The sequence below is a fragment of the Aaosphaeria arxii genome, assembly GCF_010015735.1.
Source record: "Aaosphaeria arxii CBS 175.79 unplaced genomic scaffold BU24scaffold_11, whole genome shotgun sequence".
In the NCBI taxonomy this organism is placed as follows: domain Eukaryota; kingdom Fungi; phylum Ascomycota; class Dothideomycetes; order Pleosporales; genus Aaosphaeria; species Aaosphaeria arxii.
This window is the reverse complement of record NW_022983484.1, coordinates 1,059,942-1,081,556: the sequence shown is the minus strand read 5'-3', so window position 1 is coordinate 1,081,556 and position 21,615 is coordinate 1,059,942. Positions and strand designations below refer to the sequence as shown.

Below are 21,615 nucleotides of genomic sequence, written 5' to 3'. Positions count from 1 at the left end.
AAGAAGAAGAAGAAGAAGAAGAAGAAGAAGAAGAAGAAGAAGAAGAAGAAGAAGAAGAAGAAGAAGAAGAAGAAGAAGAAGAAGAAGAAGAAGAATGTATAAAAGGTTCATTTCCCAATTGCACGAGATAGGTGCAGGTGCAGCGAGGTAGTAGTAGGAGGACTTCCGAAATCAGTCACCAAACAATCCATTCCTCCGCCCACCCCAACATGATTCCCTAATCCCCCGGACACCTCCTCCCCGTCACAGCTAGATTGAACAAAAATCCCAGCCGGGTTGACGCTAAAGCGTTGGCCTGGATACCCATAGTGACTACGCCAGAAGACCAAGGTAAAAACTCCTTTGAAATGCATACAGTACACAAAAGAAAGATGTGAAAAATGTGGAAGGAGGACATCGTCATTGCCGAATACCTCATGTCGTGGCTCTCTTATCGCCGTTCGGAATAAGTCCGTCACGATGACCTCGAAAACAAGCCTTCTAGGCGGGAGTGACGCTTCTGCTATCTCTTCCTCGAGACAGCAAGCCCTTCCTCAACCCGGGGCTTTTCGGTTCTTGAGGAGCACCGTCCCGCGAATAGCTTGGCCGTGCGCTACTGACCTCGTTTGGTGCGAAGGAGCTCTTCACGATAACCTCACCCGGTCCAACCTTCACGCTCTTCTCGCTTCCAGAGCCTTGGTCGTCGACGAAGAATGGAGCTTCGCCCAGCTCTTCGTCACTTCCAAAAGTCGAATGATCTTTCACAATGAGGCGGAAAGCGGCATCGGCCGTGCATGGGACCTTGAAGGACTCCTCGGAGTAGGTCACGCTACCAGACGGCGCCTTGATGTGCTTCGTCTTGTGCACTTCCTTTGGACCTTTGGGGCCGGAGTCGAGACGAACATGGACGCGAAGGTCGGTGCCAGCAGGAAACCCAGAGGCGGATGCGATCGTAATGTTAGCAACACCATGCTCGGCGCCTCCAGCCGTACTGCTATCGCCGAATTTGCTAGCAAAGGATTGGGCACCCCATGACTTGTGGCGGTTGTGGTTCGACTTCGCCGACCCTTCAGCTTGCTCTACCGAAATCGCAGGCGGCTCGCCCTCTGCACTGCCATTGGCAGAGATGGCCTCGTCGTCGACATCTTCGGCACCTCTGCTCTTCCTCCTACGGAAGCCTCGGCCCAGGAACGAAGCCCCACGGGCAACATTACCGCCAACGAAAGCAGCTCCCTTGCCAACGCCCTTTACGGGGGCACCAATCACCTTTCCGGGAGCAGCGAATGTACCCGAGAACGTACTTGATCCCTGGCGAGCGCGCACGACGTAGTCTGGCTTGAACAACATCCGAAGCCGTATCGCACCAGACTTGCCGTCAAGGGCAAGGGTGACTTCTTGTTGCACGAAAGGCTCAAGAATTTCGAGGTTAATATCGGCTTTCCCGAGGAAATCGGCTTTATCGCCAAAGTCCCAGTCGTAGACCTTGACATAGAAGTGAGCTGCCGTTCTACTACGAATGGGAATCTCGAAGTATTCGTTCCAGCAAGGGTGAAGCGTCTTCTTCTGTGTCTTTGTCTTGTAAACATCCTTGTCGTTAAGGTAGAATTTGCTGTAAGGATCGGAGAAGCCGTTACGGTCGGCAGCGGGTAGGTCGGCAGCATCCATGACCTCCACCCGAAGCGTGCCCTGGTTGTTGAATGATTCGCTTGGATCGAGTTGCATTTTGATGGGGAGGTATTTGAGCGATACTGTGACCTTGTTCTCGCGGCCCTGGCTATCCTTGAGGATGAGCGTTGTAGGCGTGTACAAGCATTTGCGCAGTGTGTCAAGTGTGTTGCCAGTCAGTTTTGCGATGATCTCATCTTCATCACCCTCACCCTTCTTGTCGATGTGCTCAATCAGACGGATAGTGATCTTCGAAAAGTCTAGCTCTCGAACCATAGCATCGCCCACTGTATTGAGTTAGCACAACAGCGAGGATTGAAGGATAGCGCGGCTCTCTACTCACCCTCATTGAACGTCATCTTCTTACTCTTGATCTTTGAGCTCGAGTATGCGGGGAATGGAATGTCGTCCATAACGACGCCAATGTGACCTCCAGTCTCCGCGAATTCGCCCTCGATCAGCTTGAATACGATGAGACCGGTTTCTAAGCATGTCAGCAATATATCCTACTATTACGACGGACAAGGCTATGCATCTGTGTAATAGGACAGGAGGATAACAAACTCAGCTTCTCCCACTTCACACCACCTTTCTTTTGCACGCCAATGTCTTGATTGAAATTTCTATGCTTACCGTGTTGTGACAGGTCTTCAGGAGTGAGGCGGAGTTTCTCGATCGCTTTCTTCTGGTAGACCGCCGCCTCGTCCTGGTCACCCTCATTCCTGGCCAGTTGCTTGGCAAGGTCTACCTCACTTTCTTGCTTGGACGTTTGCGTAGACTTGAGGGATGAGAAGGTCCCAACCGTGTCCGATCGAGAGACTCCAGATACGGTTTTCTTGTGACCCTTTGATTGTGTACCATTTGCACCATTCACGGACGCCGAGCCGGAGGTCTTGAGAGAACTCTGCCTAGATAGCCCTCCCGCACTGAGCTCATCCTCGTCATCCTCATCAGGATCCCAAGTTGGCACCGTGGGGTAGAATGAGCAGGTGAAGTTCAAGGTTCCCTTGGTCTGCGAGGCGGTGCCCATCTTCAAGCCCCTGGAGATGGTCTGTTTGTTTTCGTTGACCAGATACTCGTCATCTTCATTCTGACGGATGTAGTCGGCCGCCGAGATCTCTGTGTGGCCGAGGGAACGGTCCTTGCCGAGGTTTTCCTCGTCCATCACCTCGAGGGTCAATTTCTCGCGGATCGAGTGGACCGGTACATACACCACCTCGTCAAAATCGGGGTTGAGATTGTTCTTGAAGGTGACAGTTCGTCCCTTTTGGACGCCGGAGAGTAGCACGCGTACATAGGGATCCGATTTGCTCAGGGTCTCGACATTGCGTAGGTCACGTGCGTTCTGGAAATGCAATCGGATAACACCAATGGGAGTAAGGTAGCCACCAGAGCCGGCGAGAGCACCCTTGAGAGCCACGGGCTTCCACTGTAGCTTCATCTTAGCACGTCCAGTCTTAGCACCAGCAAGATTGAACCACTCCTGGCCCTTGTTTGTAAGATCGAGCAGATCATCGAGCGTGATCTGGTAGGTTCCCACGATAGGATCGGCAGCGAGGTCTCGGTCATCTTTGAGGACAAGGCCCAGCTTGGCCTTCTTACGGTCAGTGATGAGGAGTTCCTTGGACGCATCTGGCCAGATGGGTTGATTTGTACGCTTCATCGCCCTGGAGGTATGCACCTCATGACCGTTGAGCAAAAGAATGGCGTAAGGACTCAGTTGTCCGATCATGCTCTTCGTGCCATCCAAGTCCTTGGCCTGTTCGATCGTGAACTTGGCGATTCCAGTCCTGGACTCGGGTGGAGGTTCTTGCGTTCCATCCTCGAGTTTCTCGCCTTCGAGAACGGGGAAGAAACGGATATCGCACTGCAAAATACCACGAGGGCGGCCACCAGCCAGCACCTCAAGGTGGAGATTTTCATGCTCATCATCAGTCTCAAACTGCTCCAGGGAGAAAGTTGCGGTACCGAGATCCTTGTCCTTGCGGTAGTCGTTGAAGTCAAATATGTTGATGGTCAATTGATCCTTCAGAGACGTCACAATGATGTTCATCGTCTCGTTCCAGCGGGGGTCCGCATTTTCGTGCACAGTCTTTGTTCGACCAAGCTCAGTACGGTTGTTGATAGAGACAACAGCATAGGGATCCGGTGTTCCAGAAAACTTGTCTGGGTTCTTAAGCCCTTGCGCACCGTGGAAAGTAATCTGCACAACACCAATGGCTTGGTCGACGGGATTGCCTGCCAGCATCTTGGCGATTTCGATGGGGAATACGTTCGGATCGTACATCATGGGAGCGAGATTGGCGTGGATCTGTTCCATGATGAAGCTCTCTAGGCCAGGAATAAAGTTGATATCGAATCCGAAAGTCTCGCCGCCGAGCGGTTTGCAGACATAGTCGATGGTGGGTCGCTCCAAGAAGGACATCTCCACCTTCTCAATGTGGGGGAATGGGAGCTGGAGTTTGAACTTTAGTCGCATGAGGCCGGAGAAGGCCATGTCTTCTACGATGACGTCCAAACCCTTGCTGACGAGGCCCTTTCCAACACGGATCTCGAGCACGACCTTGGGATTGATCTTGTTCTTGATCTGCCGGGAGGTCAGATCGGCATGGTCGTTGGGTGTGAAGCTAAATTTCCAGTCCATGAGCACGATGTCGTCATCCGCCTTTGGGTATGTCTTTACGTGCTCCAAACGCGGGGGTTTGGTGCCGAGGACGAATTGCTTCATCCTCAAGCTGTCGAGGAACGCCGGGGTCGAGGTGGACAAGACTTGGTCGACGGACGAAACGATGGTGTCGCAGAGGACCGGAGCGTAGATGGGCCAGAACTTGACCAGGAAGCTGTTGATCCACTCGAGACTCTCGTGGTCGGTCTCTAGCTTGTTCTTTGCCATCTCGCGATTGATATCATCCTTCACGTTCCGGCGGACGCGGCGGAGCGAGGTCCTATAGTAGGTACCGCAGACTGCCATGAGGCAGAAGACCCAACCCAGGCCTCCTCCCAGCACCGCGACGACCCACGAGCTCAGACACGCGAATATGATGACGCCAGTATTGTGATACCAGTCTCCAAAGAACTTGTCCTCCAGCTTTCCCTCGAGCCAGGTCTGATGGTCGAGCAAGGTGCCATCGTCGTCATCGTTGTCTTCGGAGCCAGGCATACCGAATCGTGGGGCCCAGCCGACGCGTGCCCAGCGAGCATCCTCGTCGAGTTCAGGTAGTTGGCCGTTTGCCTTTGCAGAGGTGGGAGAGGTGGGGGACAGTGGTGTTGTTATGGCGCCGGCGGTTGAGGGCGAAGGAAGGTCATACTTTGTGCCGATAGAGCCGTCCTGTGGGTCTTTAATCAGCACTGCAGTCGTCATCATAGATCGTACTCTACTGTATGGGCCCCCCAATATCTAGATACGGGCATGTGCCTGCAGCGAGCGATTGTGAGGAGATCATTACTCACGGCGTCGGTAGCCAATGCTACGGCGTTGGGGTTCCTCTTGTGGTGGAAGTCCTTGGGGATGTCGGCTCTGGCTTGCGCGCGCTTCTCTTCCGGGGAAGCGTCTGGGTCGAATTCGTAAGCTGCGCTGCCGCCTTTCCGTGCCTCTTGGAGGACCTTCTGTTCTGCATCTTCGGCTGTGACGGAGGAGTTTGGGTCCCTAGCAGCTTCTATTGCGCCCTGTTGTTTGAGTTCGTTTGCGCTGGCTTGAGTAGCCATTTCGGCGAAGCGGGCGGAGGTCCCGATGAGGTCAGTCCAGCCAGCAGGGGTGGGGAAACGAGACTCGCTCGGTCTCGAGAGTGAAGGACCGCGATCGGTTGGTCAATTGAGGGTGTGGGTGTGATTGAAAGAGAGTGGGTGAGAGTGGGAGGGAAGGAGGGAGAGGAAGAGATGAGGAAGATGAGATGGAGAGGGAACAGAGTATTAGGGAGGGTAGTAATGGTTGAGGTGGTGTGCGTGTGCGTGTGTGAGGGATTAGAAGCTTGGATGGAGGGAATAATAATTGGGCGCGGGAGTGAGAGTGGGAATGAGTGATGTTATTGTTTGGCTGGAGGAGAGCAAGGCCAGGTTGGGTGTAGCTGTATGCTGTATGTGCTCACTGTCCAGTTGGCAGGTGCAGGCGGCGGAGGCGCCGGTGGCCTGTAGGCAAGTACGCGGGCCAGTGGCGTAGAAAGTGGGCAGTGATGCAACTGTAGATTGGTGGTCGATAACTACCTCGGAGGGACTACAGTGCACTGTACCAAGGTAAACCTGCTTGGAGTTAAGAGCTTCTTGGATGGTGTCGTTGGCTATCGGCTGTGAGCTGTTGGGCAAAGGCGAAGGCGAAGGCGAAGGCGGCAGCCATGTACCCGTAGTCGCGTTACCAAGACCACCCTAGCACTGGGTAGACAGCTTGAACTAAACGTTAGACAGGCACCTAGGGAGATGGAAGAAGCAGGGTCGACAGCTTGGTACGAGTAGGTTGATGAGGAAGAGGAGATGGAGGAGGACTACACTACACTTACGGATTGACTGGAGTTGTACTCGGTAATGGGTGAATTGATTGAGGGATGGTTGGTTGCGGGTACGAGTAGTTTGGTAGGAGTTCCCAGTGGCTACTAGTGGGGGTGGAAGCACCTAACTACTACCTAGGTGAGCAGTAGTGGAGAACAAAGGAAAGGAAAGGAAAATTACGACTAGGCACGAAGATAATAGAAGAAAAGGAATTATCGCAAGAATGGATAGGGAATGTGAATATGTGACAGTGTTTGTTCTGTTGATTAAGGTAAATGGTGAAGGGTGAAGATGACGAAGACGGAGCTGATGATGTGGAGGAGAATGTGTGGCTCATTCAGGGTTGGAAGGAGGCAGACAGGGATTGGTACGATTAGATGCGATGCGATGCGGTTGAGATGCACGATACGATACGATGAGATACACACCAGCACACAGTAAGGAGTGTATCTTCGATTACAATCTACAATTAACCAATTGCAAGTACTCGTAGATAGATGGTTACCATTGTCATTGACTATCTTCTCGTAGGTATCTACGGAGTACTGGTGAATTGATGATAGTGATAACTTGCTGGTGGTGACGAAAGCGTAACCAGGGGAAGCGATGACGTTGCCAACCACCCTCTACGTGTATCTGCACAGTACAAAGCATCAGCTACGAGTATCTCTCTCACGCAACATAGCACACGACCCATCACCACCTCTGTCCTCTCCTGTCTCTCACTATTCAATTATACTAATTGCAATCATTTTAATATTGTCCAATTCACTAGTTCGTCAATTCGTAGTGCCGGCTAGCTGTGGCTGTGTACTCGTCATTACAAGTAGAGCTCCACGAGCTTCGAAGAGCTAGACGAGCTATGGGGGAGCTTGGACCGCCGTCTGATGAGGTATATTCTCCACTATCCGTATCCAGGTCTAGTGCATCATCATTCAATGAACATCACGATACGACTTTCTACAGAGGCACAAGAAGGTGACAGATATCGTCTGTGCCTAATATTCAGAGACTGCACTGTAACCAGCCTTCAGTAGTAATTATCTGTGTAGAAAGTACGGAGTACTGTATCCACCAAATAAACCCACGGCCTAATACTACTTCACCAAACTGTTTGAGCAGGGAAGTACGCCCGCCCGCACGCCCGGTATAATTTCCTGCAGAAACTGGAAAACTGGTTTTTGACAATAACCAAGCCATGTACTTACTCTACCTAATTACCTACTCACCAAGAGCAACAATACCAGACACTTACCGACCTACGTGCTCGTAGTCATCACTCCTGAAGTTCTGATCATACGATGCAACTGTGTAGATCTCCGAAAGACTCTCCCGACAATCCCAATACAAACACCCCTGCGCCGATCCTCATATCCTTTTCCTTCCCTTGGATCCCTCCCCACACACGCGTCATCGTCTCCCAGCTTGATGGGTGGTCGCACTGTCGACGGGTGGGGAGGTGGGCGATGGTAATTTCATTTCTTTTTTAGTTTTGGAGTTGGGGGTGGGTTGAGTGTAACTATATGTTGTGTACGGAGTACGGGTCAGTGTCTCCGCACGTGAGAACCTAAGTATAGGGCTTATGTTGGAAGTTACTCTAACTATGTTTGATATTCATAAAAATATATACCATGACTATCATGGACGGTCCGCGTAGATGATCGTACAATAAATATATGGAAAAGGGGTGACAGGAGAGTATAAATGCAAATGATCCATCACTCTGATATGTTGTTGTATCCATCATCATACACTTTATCTCATCATGAAGAATGTAGTTGTTGAGTGCTGGATTAGGCATTGGTTGATATTCATTTGATTTCATTCATTGGTCTCGTTACATGGTGTACAGACAGACAGCCGTCTGTCGTACACATCGTTCCTTTCATTTCGTTCGGTCTATCCGATTTCGTTGCACATTTGTTACATTCAGGGTCCGCATCGCCTCTTGTCGGGTTAGGTCTTGTTTGTTAGAAACATTTCCACCATCAATTGACGCACGCAATACACTCACTCCGTAGATTCAGAGTAGTTGGCTATCAATACGGCGCAACGGGATACCTCCTCCCGCCGACCCCGTCCTGCACCGGCGACCCGCTGCACGGCGCCACGCCCGGTACATGCGAGTACCGCTGCCTCACTCTGCCCTCGCGATCTCTATCTCTCTCCCGCTCCCGCTCCCTCTCCCTCTCCCTCTCTCGGTCTCTATCTCTATCCCTCCGTTCGCGCTCCTTTCTGTCCCGGTCCCGGTCACGGTCGCGAGGATGCTCGCGGTCTCGATCTCTGTCCCTGTCCCTATCCCGCTCGTGGTCGTCCCATGCATCGTGGCTTCGCGTCCGGGCCGAGTCGCTGCGTTCCCTCTCGCGGAGATGCCCCTCGCTTCGGCGGCGATCTCGGTCGCGGTCTCTGTGTTCGCGGCCGCGGTCGCTGGAGCGTGATGATGATGGGGGATCGTACTCGTCTCGGGACCTGTCACGAGGGTAGGGAATGTCTGGTTCGCGGGGCTGTATTGGTTGGAGTGTCGGATCCACGGCGTAGCGGACGTTGTGTGGGCGGTACGAGGACCGGGCAGGCATGGCGGGCCGTCGGTCGCCAATACGTTCCCGGTCAAACGTTGGCATGTAGTTCTGTGCCTGCATTTGGGCCACGTGGGTTGCGAACAGCGGGCTCTTCGTAGGTCCGTAGATTGGTGGAGGCCCGTCTTCCTTCCTGCCTAGCCGTTCTGGAGCGACAACGTCGTGGCTGTAGCGTCGCTCGTCGTAATGGGCGGGGAAGTACTCGCGGGGACTGCTGGGTCCATCGTGGCTACGCCTGTGACGGAGCATGGGCGAGCGGTGTCGAGGAGGGGCGTCCGAATCCGAGCTCGAGTCCGTTGAACTCAAAGAGTCGTCTCTTCGCGGCGGGTGAGGCCGCTTGTGGCTCGGATATCGGGGGTCCAGCCTTTCTCTGAGATGGTTGGGTGGCATAGCTGCGAGAGGTGTAGGCCCGCCGTCTGAGAAGTCGTCCTCGTCCGCCGGTGGACTGCTTCTTCTCCTGTCCCGGTTGAAAGGGTTCAGCAGATGGCGTACTCTATTGGCTACCCTGCCATGATCGTCGACGTATGCCGGCTGCTTCGGCGGGAAATTGTGGACGTACATGGGCGAGCGCCCTCCGCGTGCCTTCCTATACAGCGGATCCGAAAAATATGTCGCTGCGCCGTTTCGTCGGTACCCATCTGCAGAGCCTTCGTTGGAGAACTCGTCAGACGTTCGCGGAGCCGGTTCATCCACTTCCACGCGCACGTGTGGCCCACCATCGCGAACCTTCTCCTCTGCGCCCTCTTCTGCTTCGTGCTTCAATGTCTCCGCCACGCTCTGATACCATGTCTCCATGGCGCTGTCGGGCTTATCGGGGAAGCATGACTTTGGGAGAATCTTGGGAAACAATCCTCCTGTCTCGGGATCTTGCACGTCGAAAATCTCGACTGCCTTCTGCAGGAGAGGCACGTGTTCCTCGGGTCCAAGTAGGAGTTGTATGGTTTGCCACTTCACGAATCCTTTGTGTTTGAGTGCCGGGATCGTGGGTGCCGAGTACCCCTCATCATCGGGCGCGGGCTGCAGACTGTGGTACGCGCCGAGAGCGCTGTAGATGAAGGAAATGGACGCTGGAGGGGTCTCGATGAAGAGGACGTCGTAGTCTCCGCCTACTGCGCGGTAGAATGCCGCGATCTGGGTAGGAGTGAGATCTACGCAGTCACTAGGCTCAAACTTCTGGCTCTATCGTTTTCAATCAGCCTCAGGTCGCAGTGCAGTCGTACAGATACTGTGTAGAGCTTTCTCGCATGGATATGTTCAAGCTTACAATGACCTTTGCGATTCCTGTCAATAGTCTGTCGAAGATGGGTGTCCCGCACTTGTCCTCCTTGATCAGGTAGTAATCGTAGAACTGTTCCGCTTCCTTCTGCGCCGCTTCAGCGTTGGCAGTATTCTCCGCTTGTTCCGCCGTCATAATGAATGTGGTGTCCTCTCCTAGCAGGATGTTGGAAGCCCGGGATGATCATGTGAGGTTTCGGTATGGAAGGCACGATGTTGCGCTCAGCGGCGTAAGCAGCGACGTTGTTGTGATGGCGAAGGTTATGGTGAGGGCGGTGAGGGGCTAAAGAGGGATTCCTGGGCGTCGATGTGGTGTTTGACCGCAGACAAGAAGAGGCTTGTATGCAGATGATAAAGGGCAGATGTGAAAGAGAACAGCTCTTCGGCTACAGGAGTGAGATCATGCAATAATGCAACACAGATGACTGGGCAGCTGCGCCTCCAGCCAGGTACGGTCAGGTGGTGGTGGTGGTATGATGTGTGTACCTGCGAGGTATGTAGATGTTGATGTGTTTTGGGTGGGTTGTCGGAGGGAGCGGTAGTTTAGGGCAACTTTGGGCACCTAATCAATTAGTTATCTGTAGTCAGTACAAGTACCTTAGCAGCTTCGGTGCCCATTAGTGGAGAGATCAGTAACAATTGTCCTAGGTGTGTAGTGCGGGCGGCCGGGCGGGCAGTCGGTCGGGCAGTGAGGCTGCGGTTGCGCGGGGCATAATTAGTTAGTACCTAAGTGCCTAGGTACCCATCATCTACGCCTTAACCGTCACAATAAACGTCACATTGAGTAACTACCTCGTAGAACTACATAGTATTGAAGATGGCGTAACAAAGAACACGTACCGCGAAACTTGAGAAAAAAGGCGGGCACAAGGCAATGAATCAGGGTGGTAAGGCAGCCACAATGTCTGAGAGGGCGGCGCAGCTCCGAGACACATGAAATAGACGTCATATCACCATGTTCCTCAAAATATAAGATTGGATACACCCAATGGAAACAAGTGTGCACAACAGAGGGAAGACAATTTCAGATAATGGATATAAAGTTCAAAATTCGTTATTTTATTACAGTCGTAGCTGAGCGGGTATCCGCCATTAGAAAGTAAGTCCAGCTGGTACTGGACCTAGGTAGAGGTATTTTTGTCTAAAACAAGCATGCAATCATCATGACTATCCGTAACACCTATGCCCATATCCATCCGGCACAGATCCATCCTCCGACGATGGCAAGGAACCCACAGCGTCTATAGTCGCCAGCGGCTCACGTGCAAATCTGCCGTATGCTGAGAGGGCCAGAAATCGAAAAGAACCCCGTCTAGTGCTCAAGGAGGCGGAGGGAGCCCTGGACAACGACGTTCTCGAGGATAGAGCCCGGAGGAATGTCGATCGTGCTACCTTCCGTGGCAACAATGATGACGGTACCCTTGAGGACGACTCCACGGCCGAGGGTGACCTTGCCAGTGATGGTCAAGTGGTCAAGCTCGACGATCTTGGGGATGGAGGGAATGCGAGCCTGGAAGTTCGAGACCTTCTTGAAGTCGCTGCCGAGCTTGATCAAAGGAGCAGGGCCGAAACGGTTGGGGTCAATAACGAGCTGGCCGTGCTGGAGAGTGTAGAGATCAGACTTGACGAGCATGAGGTCAGAGCAAGTCTTGACGGGCAAGAAACGGCGCCTAGGGACGTTGACACCGTGGGCATTGCTGAAGTGACGGATGGCAGCTCCGACGGCAGTCTCGAGCTGGAGAACGGAGAGGTCGGCCTCGCCCTTCTTGTCGGCGGGGATGGACTTGCCGTTGGGGATGATCTCCATGGCGAGCTCGTTGTTCTCAACGACGCGCTTGATGGCCTTGAGGTTCAACCAGATGTTGTTGGTGTTGAAGTACTTGAACTTCTTGATCGACTTGAACTCGTTGACGTGCTCCTTAGGCACCTGGGCAATTTCAAGGAGGCGGACGGAGCCCTCGTAGTCGATGATGGTTCCACCCTTGACGTCAGCCTTGGTCTTGTCGGTCAACTCCATGATGTACTCCGACTTGGAGTCAACCATGTGCTGGAGGATGCGGAGGTCGACGACGGCACCCAAGTTGTCGGCGTTGGACAAGAAGATGATCTCGATGCCACGCTCGATGAGCTTGTCGAGGATTCCGGAGTTATACAGAGACTCGAAAACGTCACCGTGGCCCGGAGGGTACCAGTTGGAGATGTCGGAGTCTGCGGATTTGGGAGCGGGCAGGAGAGAGTCCTTGAGCACACGGGGGTACTTGGACTGGTTGAATGTGAGGATGTCAATGTTGTGTCCCTCGTACTTCTTGATGATGCTGGCTGTGTCGGAATCGGTGTTGAACGAGTTCATGAGGACGAATGGCACGTTGACGTCGTATGTGCGGTTGAGGTACTCGATCTGGCGGACGGAAAGATCGAGGAAGGACATGCCGTCACGGACCTCGATGACCGACTTGGGACCAACGCAACCCATGGAGGTACCGAGACCACCGTTGAGCTTGACAACAGCCAATTTGTTCAAGTATTCGACCGCCTCGGAGTTGGCAAGGTCATCGTAGTTGACGACCTGCTCGGCCTTGGGAGGGGCAATTCGGGACCACTCGATGGCATTGCCCTTGGCCTTGTCGTTGAGGTATCGTCGGAAGAGGGCGAAGAAGTTGTCCATCTCAACCTCGAAACGCTGAGGATTGTGTCAGATGATGTTGAGGGCAGAGTATGGAAAGGAGGGGGGAGATTTGGTCACTTACAGCCTTCTCCTTGGGGTCCTCGACGGTGTCTGCGAGCTTGTTGAGAGCATTGCGCATCTGGGAAGCAGCAACGTTGGTAGAGGTGTTCTCGAAAGCCTGAATCATGGCAACAAGGTCAGCGGCTGCAGGCATTGTGGTAGTTTGACGTGTCTGTCACGTAGAGAAAGAGAAAGAGAACCAGAATGCAAAATGCAAAGAAATGAAAGAGAAGTGAGGAATTGGTTGCTGTGGGCGAGATGATCATTCCCCAGGAGAAAAAAATGAGGAATTGCAGGCGCGGGAAGAGCAACTTCCTGCGATTGCGCTGCTCGTGGGCGGGCAGGAGCGCGCGGGGCGTCTCCACCCTCACCGCCGACTCTTCCCCCTCTCTGCCCTCACAAGAAAAGGAGTCTTGTACAGGACAGAAGCGAAGGAAAAAGGCGTGCCGATTCCCATCTTTCACTAAAGAGTCCAAAGTAGGACCGTGAAAGATATGGCATGTTGAATGCTCGCGGCTTTAGAAATTTTCCCCCCAACAGCGTAGCAAACTCAACCGTTGCGGGGTCAAGGGATCTGCATGCATGGTAGGATGCAGTTCCGCCACCAGGCGACCGGAACAGAGGCATTGCGTCTCCGCGCAGGTCGCTCGATGAAAGATGATGGAGAGAATATGAAACGGTGGCATGATGATAAAAGCAGGGGAAGTAAAAAACATAGGGATTTAGGGAGGCAGAGGAGGGGACCAACATACAACGTGGGACTGGGTCTTGCCGTGATGGCGGGCAGAGAAACCCTCAGCAGCGCCGTCGGCGGCGGCCGATGGCTTCAAGTGTGATGGAATCGCGCGAGAGGCCATGATGTGTGGTATTGAGGAGGAGAATTGGGTATCGAAGAGGAGGAAGGATGGAGTAATGTAGGAGGAGAAGAAGAAAAAGAGAGAGGAGGGAGAGAGAATGAGGAAGAGCTGGGGCGAGGGGAAGCTTTTATGGGTCGGTGGGAGGTGAGTTGAGTTGTAGTGAGTGAGAGAGTGAGAGAGTTGAGTTAGGTTTAGGTACCTGGTAGGCGGTGGTAGGTGTACCTAGTGAGGTAGTGAGTGACGGGCGAATCGAGATTGTCAATCGACACACACCATACACCATACACAGGCAAGCAAGCAACACAAGACCAGACCAGACTAGTTCGGGTTTTGACCATGAGCTACCAGTTCCAGCTATTTGTAGTATTGTGTGTTGTAGGTACCTAGTATGGTTTGGTTGTCCTCCCCTCCGTATGGTGGATGGGCTATTGGGGAGCTATGGCATTCGGAAAAGTCTGTGCGGAAGGTAAAAATGGAGTGTAAGACTAGAAGTGTCTTATGGAAGCGTATACCTTTGTACACAGTACTCCGTACTTCTACGAGGACTATTATTGAAGCTTCTAGGTCCCTACTTTTTCACTTAGGTACCTACTCACCTACTTGCTTTCTACTTGGTTATCTGGGGTACCTGCTACTCTGTACGCCCATCTGTGTACGGAGTACATCTTGTAGAAAGGTACCCAGGTCCTTGACAGCTCTTGTTGTTACTATTCTAATCCTCTTTAACGTGGGGCTGATGGGCGGGTTGAGAACGTGCCCTAGATTCATTAGTATCAACAGTATTACTCGTAGCATCCATCACCTCCCTACGATACCCTGATCTACTCTGAATCGTATTTGTTGTGGGTATCTTAAATCTTATAGCTACGGATGCCTCTTGTGCTACGCTTTCACCGTGTCTATTCCTCACATCACGACTCGGATCAGTCGTTGAGCAGATCTTGTCTTTTGTAATCAGGCATGTATCTATGTACATACATTACACCATGAATCGAGGCTCAAGCACAGGTCCAACAACCCACATGCAGACATGGGTGCACGCAACACCCTCCGACCGCTATTTACAAGTACATGGGGAGACCAGAATAAATCCCCCGAGCTGCTCTCACTTCAAATCGACTGACTGGCTTTGGTGATCCAGACTTACACTTCGGAATACGTTGGTGTTCATTTGCACCCCCATGATGTACGCCTCTCGCCAAAAAAAAAAAAACAAATCCTAAATTGCCTCAGCCGACATATCTTTCCGGACAAAGGAAAGATGATAATCAATTCCTACGTAATGTTTTCCGAAGTGTAGGGTATGGCATATGTACGAGGTACATGCACTGCACGAAGCCGGTAGCTGAAATCCGATCACTCGCCTCCAAGGTATACTGACTGGTAGACAATATCCTCATCCTCCCATACCTAGATCCTTTGCCTTGTCTTGCGTCAATGTCAACCCCACTACTCCCCCATCTCCTCTCAACGTAAAAGATCTACAGTACACGAGGCCGGGGTCGGGAGGGAGGCAACAAAAATTCTTGATGATAACAAGTGCCATGACCCCCGCCCAGAACCCTGACCCCCCCTGCTAGATCCCACCTGGTGCCAGTGGGACCCGGGCAAACGCGATGGGAGAGTCGAGTGCCGGCCTGGGTAGGTATTGTCTACCTACACAGTATGGTGGAAAGGTAATACTGGCACGAGTAGGAACATTGCTGGACAAGGCGAATCGATACATTATTCGATATTGCACAATTGTTTGTTGAGAGGCCATAGCTCCCTCCAGCTGCAACGAGAGAAAAAATACTGTTCCCATTTCTTGCCTAACCCATCACTACCAGGTACCAACAACCACCACCACCATTACTATTACCACTACCACCACTATCTACTAGTAACTCCGTAGATACTACCGATACTACGAGTACCACCTCACTCCTCTTCCAGCATCACAAAGTATACCAGCAGCCCCTGAACCAAATAACGAGACAGCCTCCAATCCATACACAGCCGACTTACGCGGCACGAAGCTACATACAAACCCACACATCCAAGGACCAAACCAGAATTAGCTGGCCATCCCCTGGGCCCTTCACCTACAACATGCCCATCCCATCACCCATGAAAAACTGCGTCTCTCCTCCCCTCCACCCCTCGTTTCGTGGCATCGGATGGCGTCCGCCTGGGAGCGTCCACTAACCCGGATTGGGAAGTTGTTGGCAGGGATGAGGTGGCGGTCAAGGAAAATCTCAAGCAGCCATGACGCTACTCCCTTAAACTTCCCCTCCACGCCTCCAACGACACGTCGAGACTCCTCCCAACAACTATTGTACTAACAACTGACGACACCGCAATCCTTTACATGAACAGATAGCTACGGGACGGGGTATGCTTTACGGAGTGCTTGCAGAACACACTTCTCAACCACTCGGCTCGGGTATACGGAATCATGATCAGTTATTCTCTGTTCTCCAAACCCGGGGTTGGTGGAAATAATCTCTTCCCTTACTCGAAACACTGCGTTTAGAACTCCCGAATATGGCTCAGCTCGTCAATTTATCTTGTTGATGAAGTATCGAGTGCAATTGTTCTGATCAATGAAAATTTCAAACACTGTCAAATAGCTACCGTACCCAAATTGTGTACACAGTATAGACTTCAGAGTATTCCCTACAATTCAACAGTACAGCAAAACCCCCTCTCCACCCCCTCAATCCCTGCACCACCACGAAAAAAGAATATCAACGCCAGAGAATAATAGATATTAGGGACGATAGAGAGAGAAAATAGAATAGACCAGACCAGGTCGCCACACGGCCGTCCGTCCCTCACCATCATCGTGGCGTCCACTTCCTCTCTACACGTGGGGGCCACCATACCCGAATACGGCTAGCCTTTGCTCGTCCTGCAGCTGAATTCTGTCAACTACGAGAACCCATGAACGCCTCGATTGTCCCTACATGCGCCGCCAGAATCCAGATACGTTTCGGCGTTGCTGAAAGCATCTCGTACAATGTTTTTACACTACCAATACTAACCTAGGACCTTCCCCGAAGCCGTGGCTGAACGAGACCGCACCTCATCCCGCTCGCCTAACGATAATAGTGGATGCGAGTTCACTACAGATATACTTGTTGTGTGTACTATACCTAGTCACTTGAAGCCATTGCATTCGCATGCAGCCGAGCCTCGCTCCGCTAATGTATTCGGCCGCTCCGCCAATATCTAGCCTCCGCTCTAGAATGTCAAGCTGACCCTTCAGGTACCCGCCCGCTCCATTCCATACAATATAGGGCAACTCTACAAAAGTATGTAGGTCGCTATGGTAACTACTGCGCAGTGGGTGTCTTTTCCGAGACCCAGGTCGGAAATACGATTGCTATTTTCATACATAGGCTTCCGAATTCCGATCAGCCATGAAATTGAGTGCAGCTGAATCTATTATATCAAATCAGTAGAAATCACTGGGTGGAAATGGATTTTCTGTCTAGCGTAGAGCAAGATGCCAGTTACTCGACTGTATATACGCTGTCTTCGTCCTCCGTAGGTTCTCAGTAGTTCTATTCATCCAGCATCATGCCTGAATCTATATGCACGCCCGTCTAATAATACACACATTGCGAGCACTTCTATCAAACTCATAGACCCTTTCGCTGTATCTGCGCCATCCGTTCGGAGGTGGATCCCTGGTCTGTCTACCCCAGCACCCCCATAGGGCTTGGATCCACTAAGCTCGAATACCACAGTATCGAAGACAGAAACACATCTAAACAATTGTATACACAAAGGTTCTTTGCCATTGTTCTGTGTAGACCAGATCCCACACATTCAAGTCTCATGAGCTCTCCGTCACATCCTGATCTATCCCATTTCCATATCCAAATCCAACCTCACAAACTCGCCTTAATCTTCTTTCTCTCCTCCCTACCCTCCCACTCCCAAACCTCCCCAACAAATCTACTCCCCTTCCACCGCTCATATATCCTCCTCCTCTCTCCCTCTCCCTCTCCCCCATCCGTCCCATCCGTCCCCCCACCGACCCTACACATCTCCCCCCAAACCCCCAACTGCTCCCTAAACCCCAAGTTCGGTTCGCAAACCGGCCGCCCCTCGCACAACCAGTCCAATCCCTCCTGGACCCCGACCCCAAACCTCCTCATCAAATACGCCACCACGACCGCCGCGCTCCGGCTCTTCCCCATCGCGCAGTGCACGAACACGCCCCCAGATGGCGACCGTAGGCCCTCCTCGATGAACGCGCACGTCGTCGGGAAGTGCTGCAGCATGTCGACGTTCGGATGATCCTCGACGTCGATGTGCAAGTGATTGACTTTCCCTTCTCCGCCCTCCCTCTTCCCGCTTCCATCTCTTCCGTCCTTGTCTTCTTCCCCTCTTCCCGCGAGCATGGAGGCCGGGAATGGATTCTTCGGCGCCTCCTCCTCCCCACCACTGCTTACTGTCCTACTCGGAAGCACGGCGGCATAGTCGATCACGGAAAGCACGTGCGTTATCCCGGCCCGCGACATCAGGTCGGTCTGGTAGAGTGCGTAGAGCCCGCCTATGTAGAGGTTTCCTCCGGCGCGGGGTACGAGGTCGACCCATCCCATGCCTGTGTGTGAAGTGGAGCCGTGGAGGAGGTAGTTCATATGTATATCTATATGTGTGTATGTGTGTGTTGCTTTACGTCTCCTCGTTGGCGGTGGCGTAGGATGATGAGGGTAGGTAGAGCTATGCAACGATGTAACGACTGTTATATCATGATGGTATGTACAAGCAAATTCGACTTGTTGTAGAGTCTAACTATACGTCCTCCTTTTTAGAGAACAGTCACAACAGAATGGAGTTGACTGTTACCCGACATCAATAATGTCGAGCCGAGGTTCGACGTCGATCGGATTACTAAATGGAGATTAGCGTACGATTCATTTATATAAGAGCTGTTCAGTAATTCTGGCGACGTCAACACTGCGCCGGATTCGTGGGATCGAAGATGCCCGACTGGACTGACATTGCATTGCACCATGCGTCGTCAAATAGAATGCGGAAGGATGATTTGATTGGGTTTGTGGGGTTTGGGTTTGGGGCATTCCAGCTCTGCCATCCATCCCTTTGGCGGGTCATGCAACCTCTTGGTATTGCGCCCTTGTCAGCCCAAGGCGACTTATAATAAACGCCAGCCATCTGGATTCGTTTGAAGAAAGAGGGATTACAGTAACTTCTCCAAGTATAAGGTAAGATATGGAGGTGTTATCATTCGAATGATCGAGCTGTTGCGCGTGGGATATGTATCCTCTAAGTGGCATGCAACTCGCCAGACCTATGCAGCTCACAGCGTCCAAAAGGGTGCGGAGACATATGTCATAGGCTCATAGTTACTATTGGCAATATCGAGGCGAACGAATCTATGCAACAGTGGCACAAACAGATGCCCTCTCAGTGCACCATTCTGCAAGGCGAGCCTTCATATATCCTACATACTTTACTTTGAGTCTCCCTTCGATGTGGTGGCCGGAATTCTCATCCACGTGATCCAGTGTCTCCGCGGCCACCACCTCACAATTACCCGATTAAGACATCAGTGTAATGATCTTGGCTACGCATGCTGGAGAGTATAAAAGGAGGCGGTCCCGTGCAGAATTGAGGCTCTTTGCCGCACTTACTTTGCCATTCGTTCAAAGTCAATCGCTATAAATAGTGTCGCCATTATCATTCGTTCCAATTCGCTCATTGTTTTTCCTAAAATCCAACGATTCATATTGTTTAAAAACCAAAAAAAGAAGTCATTTGCAATATCCACTGAGAAGTATTTCCTAACTCTAGCTAATCTTTTCCTCTCCCTCTTCCCCGTCCTTGTCTACTGATCTAGGTCCATGGGAAGGATGGTGAAACTTCTTCCCTATCTCCTCCCGGCCGTGGCCGCGCATCTCTTCGATTCCCAGCTGTCTATACCGTTGGAACCGGACGAACCGCACGCCCTCGTGCCGCACCTTTTGCCAAGGCAGATTCCCGATCCCACTCCTCCTCCTGAGGATTCCCTTCCGCAAGGGTGGGAGTACGCTGGTTGTTGGTCCACGCCGTATGTTCTTCAATCGAACAACTCGCAAAGAGATGAGATCCTCAACTGACGCCGAACCAATAGTCTCGATCCTGCCACACAACTGTTCCGTGACTACACTCCTCAAGGCTACTATCTTGCTCCATGGGACTACACTTCGTTCACTAACGCAGCACATGCAGTAACCTGCATTGACTTCTGTAACGTTAGGAGCTACTCTTTCGCGGGTACACTTCAAGGCGATAGATGCTGTACGTCCCGATACCATACTTTCTCGCTCACAGTCAGACTCTCTAACCACAGCAAAGGGTGTGCGCATGCCTTACAGGGGCCCGGCGCGCTGTCGACAAATAATGCGCTCGTCAACTTCGGTTGTGATGCTCGCTGTACGGATCCCGCGTTTACCAACGAAGCTTGCGGCGGCGCTTCATTCGTCTCGTAAGTACCACCAACCTGCCTCTGACTGGTATCAGTGGAATGCAATGCTAATCATCGATCAAACAGGGTCTACACAAACCATGCCCCGTTTGCCTATCCTCAGCCTGCAGCCCAGAACAGTCTCCCCGAACGCTGGGAGTACCTTGGATGCTATGTGTGAGTACTCTACAAGAAAGTCGACAGTGCACGACCAAGTCCGACTGACTCAAATGTAAATCTACAGCGCCCAAGACGACAACCCCCAAACATTGACCCTTGGCGGCGCCGGTACCAACTACGAAGAGGACATCACGGCCACGACGTGCATTGAATACTGCCAGACGGAGGCCGTCGGCGCGCCCTTCGAATTCGCCGGCACCACCAATCGAGGATACTGCAGTACGCACCACCCGCATCACAACTGAACGAGCAGACAAACTGACACTGATTGCACTAGGCTGTGGGAATCAAATCACAGGCGGGACGAGCAGACTCCTCCCGCCCGACCCGTCGGGCACAGAGCCGCAGTGCGTCGCGCCGTGTACCGGCGACGATAGCCAGGTGTGCGGAGGGAACAATCGCATCACGATCTATGGGATCGAACCGCCAGAGGTACGTCGTGAATCTCTTTCCAAAGACTGCTATTTGTGTGTTTCTGTTCTCTGCTCTCACGGTGAGTATCGTTGTTTTCCTTTTGTGTCGAGGTAGGAGTGGAGGAATTGGGATGGTGAAGTTGAGTGGAGGCATTCTTAAGCGTTCTATGTTTGAACTCGATGGGCGTATGTATGTTCGGGTATAGTGGGATATTCATAAAAGCCTCTGTATTGCTTCCGAGCTTCGGGTTTTATTTCTATGGGAGTTTTGATTAAGTAGATGGCAGATTGCGAAGGTGGCGAAATGCAAGTTGGCCTGGTCACAACAAGAGAATTGATTCACACATGTTCCTAATGTAATTAGAGGGATGAGCAGCTTGTCCCGAGCTCTTACAACCAAGTCACTCCCTCGTGTTATCTGCTCTGTCAATGTAGCTACTAGCATTCTAGATGCCTCAGAGTAGATGATTTCCATTTCTTCCCCACTGACTGATGATGACATCCTCCTATGTTGCCTCTCAAACAAAAAGTAAACACATTGGGCAGACTCCTGGCTGGCTTCATGTATTTTTCATACGTAAAACAGCTACCGGACTTCCAGCACGAAAACACGCATCGTAATCTGAAAGAATCTAGCGACATACCCGCCTCAAATTTCAAGGAGAGCGTCTCTTTCTTTGCAACATGCGTTTCCCAATTTCACCACTGTTCACCCGGCTACAAGAGCAGGTATGTGCGCTCCCACACAAAACGTTGCTCGGTCACTTGAAATCACCCACTGGCAGGGCAGGCATGGCCCAAGTGGTTGCATCGAATCCTAACTTCGTGGTCAGTCTTGCAGCAATGGTCGTAAGCCCTGCTTGTATCTGGAAATACCTGCGGCACGTGCCTTCTAAGGGTCTACTACTCCTCCCTCTTTCAGATGATTGTTGTTATGTGATCTTGTCTGTACACTACCTAGGTAGTTACCTAGGTATATAGAGTAACAAAACACCAGACACTACCA

At 51.9% G+C, this 21,615-nt stretch overlaps 6 protein-coding genes across 6 annotated transcripts; 2 read left to right on the top strand and 4 right to left on the bottom strand.

Annotated features, from left to right (window-relative positions):
* Positions 1-295: 295 nt before the first annotated feature.
* Positions 296-5,801, bottom strand: BU24DRAFT_62204 (tricalbin). The gene is made up of 4 exons (XM_033534480.1): positions 5,095-5,801; positions 2,278-4,972; positions 1,988-2,128; positions 296-1,931 (listed from the first exon to the last, which is right to left on the bottom strand). The coding sequence occupies exons 1-4, from the start codon at positions 5,347-5,349 to the stop codon at positions 481-483; spliced, it is 4,542 nt and encodes a 1,513-aa protein (XP_033378972.1). The 5' UTR covers positions 5,350-5,801; the 3' UTR covers positions 296-480.
* An 834-nt stretch (positions 5,802-6,635) lies between these two features.
* On the top strand, positions 6,636-7,281 carry BU24DRAFT_62108 (uncharacterized protein). Its single transcript, XM_033534479.1, has 2 exons — positions 6,636-7,015; positions 7,176-7,281. Exon 1 carries the CDS (start codon positions 6,730-6,732, stop codon positions 6,976-6,978), a length of 249 nt encoding a protein of 82 aa, XP_033378971.1. The 5' UTR covers positions 6,636-6,729; the 3' UTR covers positions 6,979-7,015; positions 7,176-7,281.
* A 500-nt stretch (positions 7,282-7,781) lies between these two features.
* BU24DRAFT_427747 (uncharacterized protein) lies at positions 7,782-10,609 on the bottom strand. The gene is made up of 2 exons (XM_033529292.1): positions 9,964-10,609; positions 7,782-9,878 (listed from the first exon to the last, which is right to left on the bottom strand). Exons 1-2 carry the CDS (start codon positions 10,108-10,110, stop codon positions 8,163-8,165), a joined length of 1,863 nt encoding a protein of 620 aa, XP_033378970.1. The 5' UTR covers positions 10,111-10,609; the 3' UTR covers positions 7,782-8,162.
* Positions 10,610-11,286: 677 nt separating this feature from the next.
* On the bottom strand, positions 11,287-13,556 carry BU24DRAFT_436696 (UDP-glucose pyrophosphorylase; the record flags this gene model as incomplete). Its single annotated transcript, XM_033530170.1, has 3 exons — positions 11,287-12,654; positions 12,722-12,817; positions 13,452-13,556. The coding sequence occupies 3 exons, from the start codon at positions 13,554-13,556 to the stop codon at positions 11,287-11,289; spliced, it is 1,569 nt and encodes a 522-aa protein (XP_033378969.1).
* A 3,475-nt stretch (positions 13,557-17,031) lies between these two features.
* BU24DRAFT_414194 (phosphatases II) lies at positions 17,032-18,190 on the bottom strand (the record flags this gene model as incomplete). Its single annotated transcript, XM_033526202.1, has 3 exons — positions 17,032-17,104; positions 17,161-17,310; positions 17,439-18,190. The coding sequence occupies 3 exons, from the start codon at positions 18,188-18,190 to the stop codon at positions 17,032-17,034; spliced, it is 975 nt and encodes a 324-aa protein (XP_033378968.1).
* Positions 18,191-19,052: 862 nt separating this feature from the next.
* Positions 19,053-21,051, top strand: BU24DRAFT_427744 (uncharacterized protein). Its single transcript, XM_033529291.1, has 6 exons — positions 19,053-19,620; positions 19,684-19,850; positions 19,908-20,037; positions 20,104-20,193; positions 20,261-20,415; positions 20,474-21,051. Exons 1-6 carry the CDS (start codon positions 19,424-19,426, stop codon positions 20,722-20,724), a joined length of 990 nt encoding a protein of 329 aa, XP_033378967.1. The 5' UTR covers positions 19,053-19,423; the 3' UTR covers positions 20,725-21,051.
* Positions 21,052-21,615: the final 564 nt, after the last annotated feature.

What these genes read in the sequence shown, in the direction of transcription:
- BU24DRAFT_427747 (XM_033529292.1), bottom strand. Translation starts at nt 10,110, where the DNA reads ATGACGGCGGAACAAGCGGAGAATACTGCCAACGCTGAAGCGGCGCAG. An exon ending in CAGGAATCGCAAAGGTCATT is followed by an intron (nt 9,879 to 9,963) that starts GTAAGCTTGAAC and finishes TGAAAACGATAG; the next exon opens with AGCCAGAAGTTTGAGCCTAG.
- BU24DRAFT_62204 (XM_033534480.1), bottom strand. Translation starts at nt 5,349, where the DNA reads ATGGCTACTCAAGCCAGCGCAAACGAACTCAAACAACAGGGCGCAATA. An exon ending in TAGCATTGGCTACCGACGCC is followed by an intron (nt 4,973 to 5,094) that starts GTGAGTAATGAT and finishes AAAGACCCACAG; the next exon opens with GACGGCTCTATCGGCACAAA. An exon ending in TGAAGACCTGTCACAACACG is followed by an intron (nt 2,129 to 2,277) that starts GTAAGCATAGAA and finishes TGACATGCTTAG; the next exon opens with AAACCGGTCTCATCGTATTC.
- BU24DRAFT_62108 (XM_033534479.1), top strand. Translation starts at nt 6,730, where the DNA reads ATGACGTTGCCAACCACCCTCTACGTGTATCTGCACAGTACAAAGCAT.
- BU24DRAFT_427744 (XM_033529291.1), top strand. Translation starts at nt 19,424, where the DNA reads ATGGTGAAACTTCTTCCCTATCTCCTCCCGGCCGTGGCCGCGCATCTC. An exon ending in GCTGGTTGTTGGTCCACGCC is followed by an intron (nt 19,621 to 19,683) that starts GTATGTTCTTCA and finishes CCGAACCAATAG; the next exon opens with TCTCGATCCTGCCACACAAC. An exon ending in CACCAATCGAGGATACTGCA is followed by an intron (nt 20,416 to 20,473) that starts GTACGCACCACC and finishes TGATTGCACTAG; the next exon opens with GCTGTGGGAATCAAATCACA.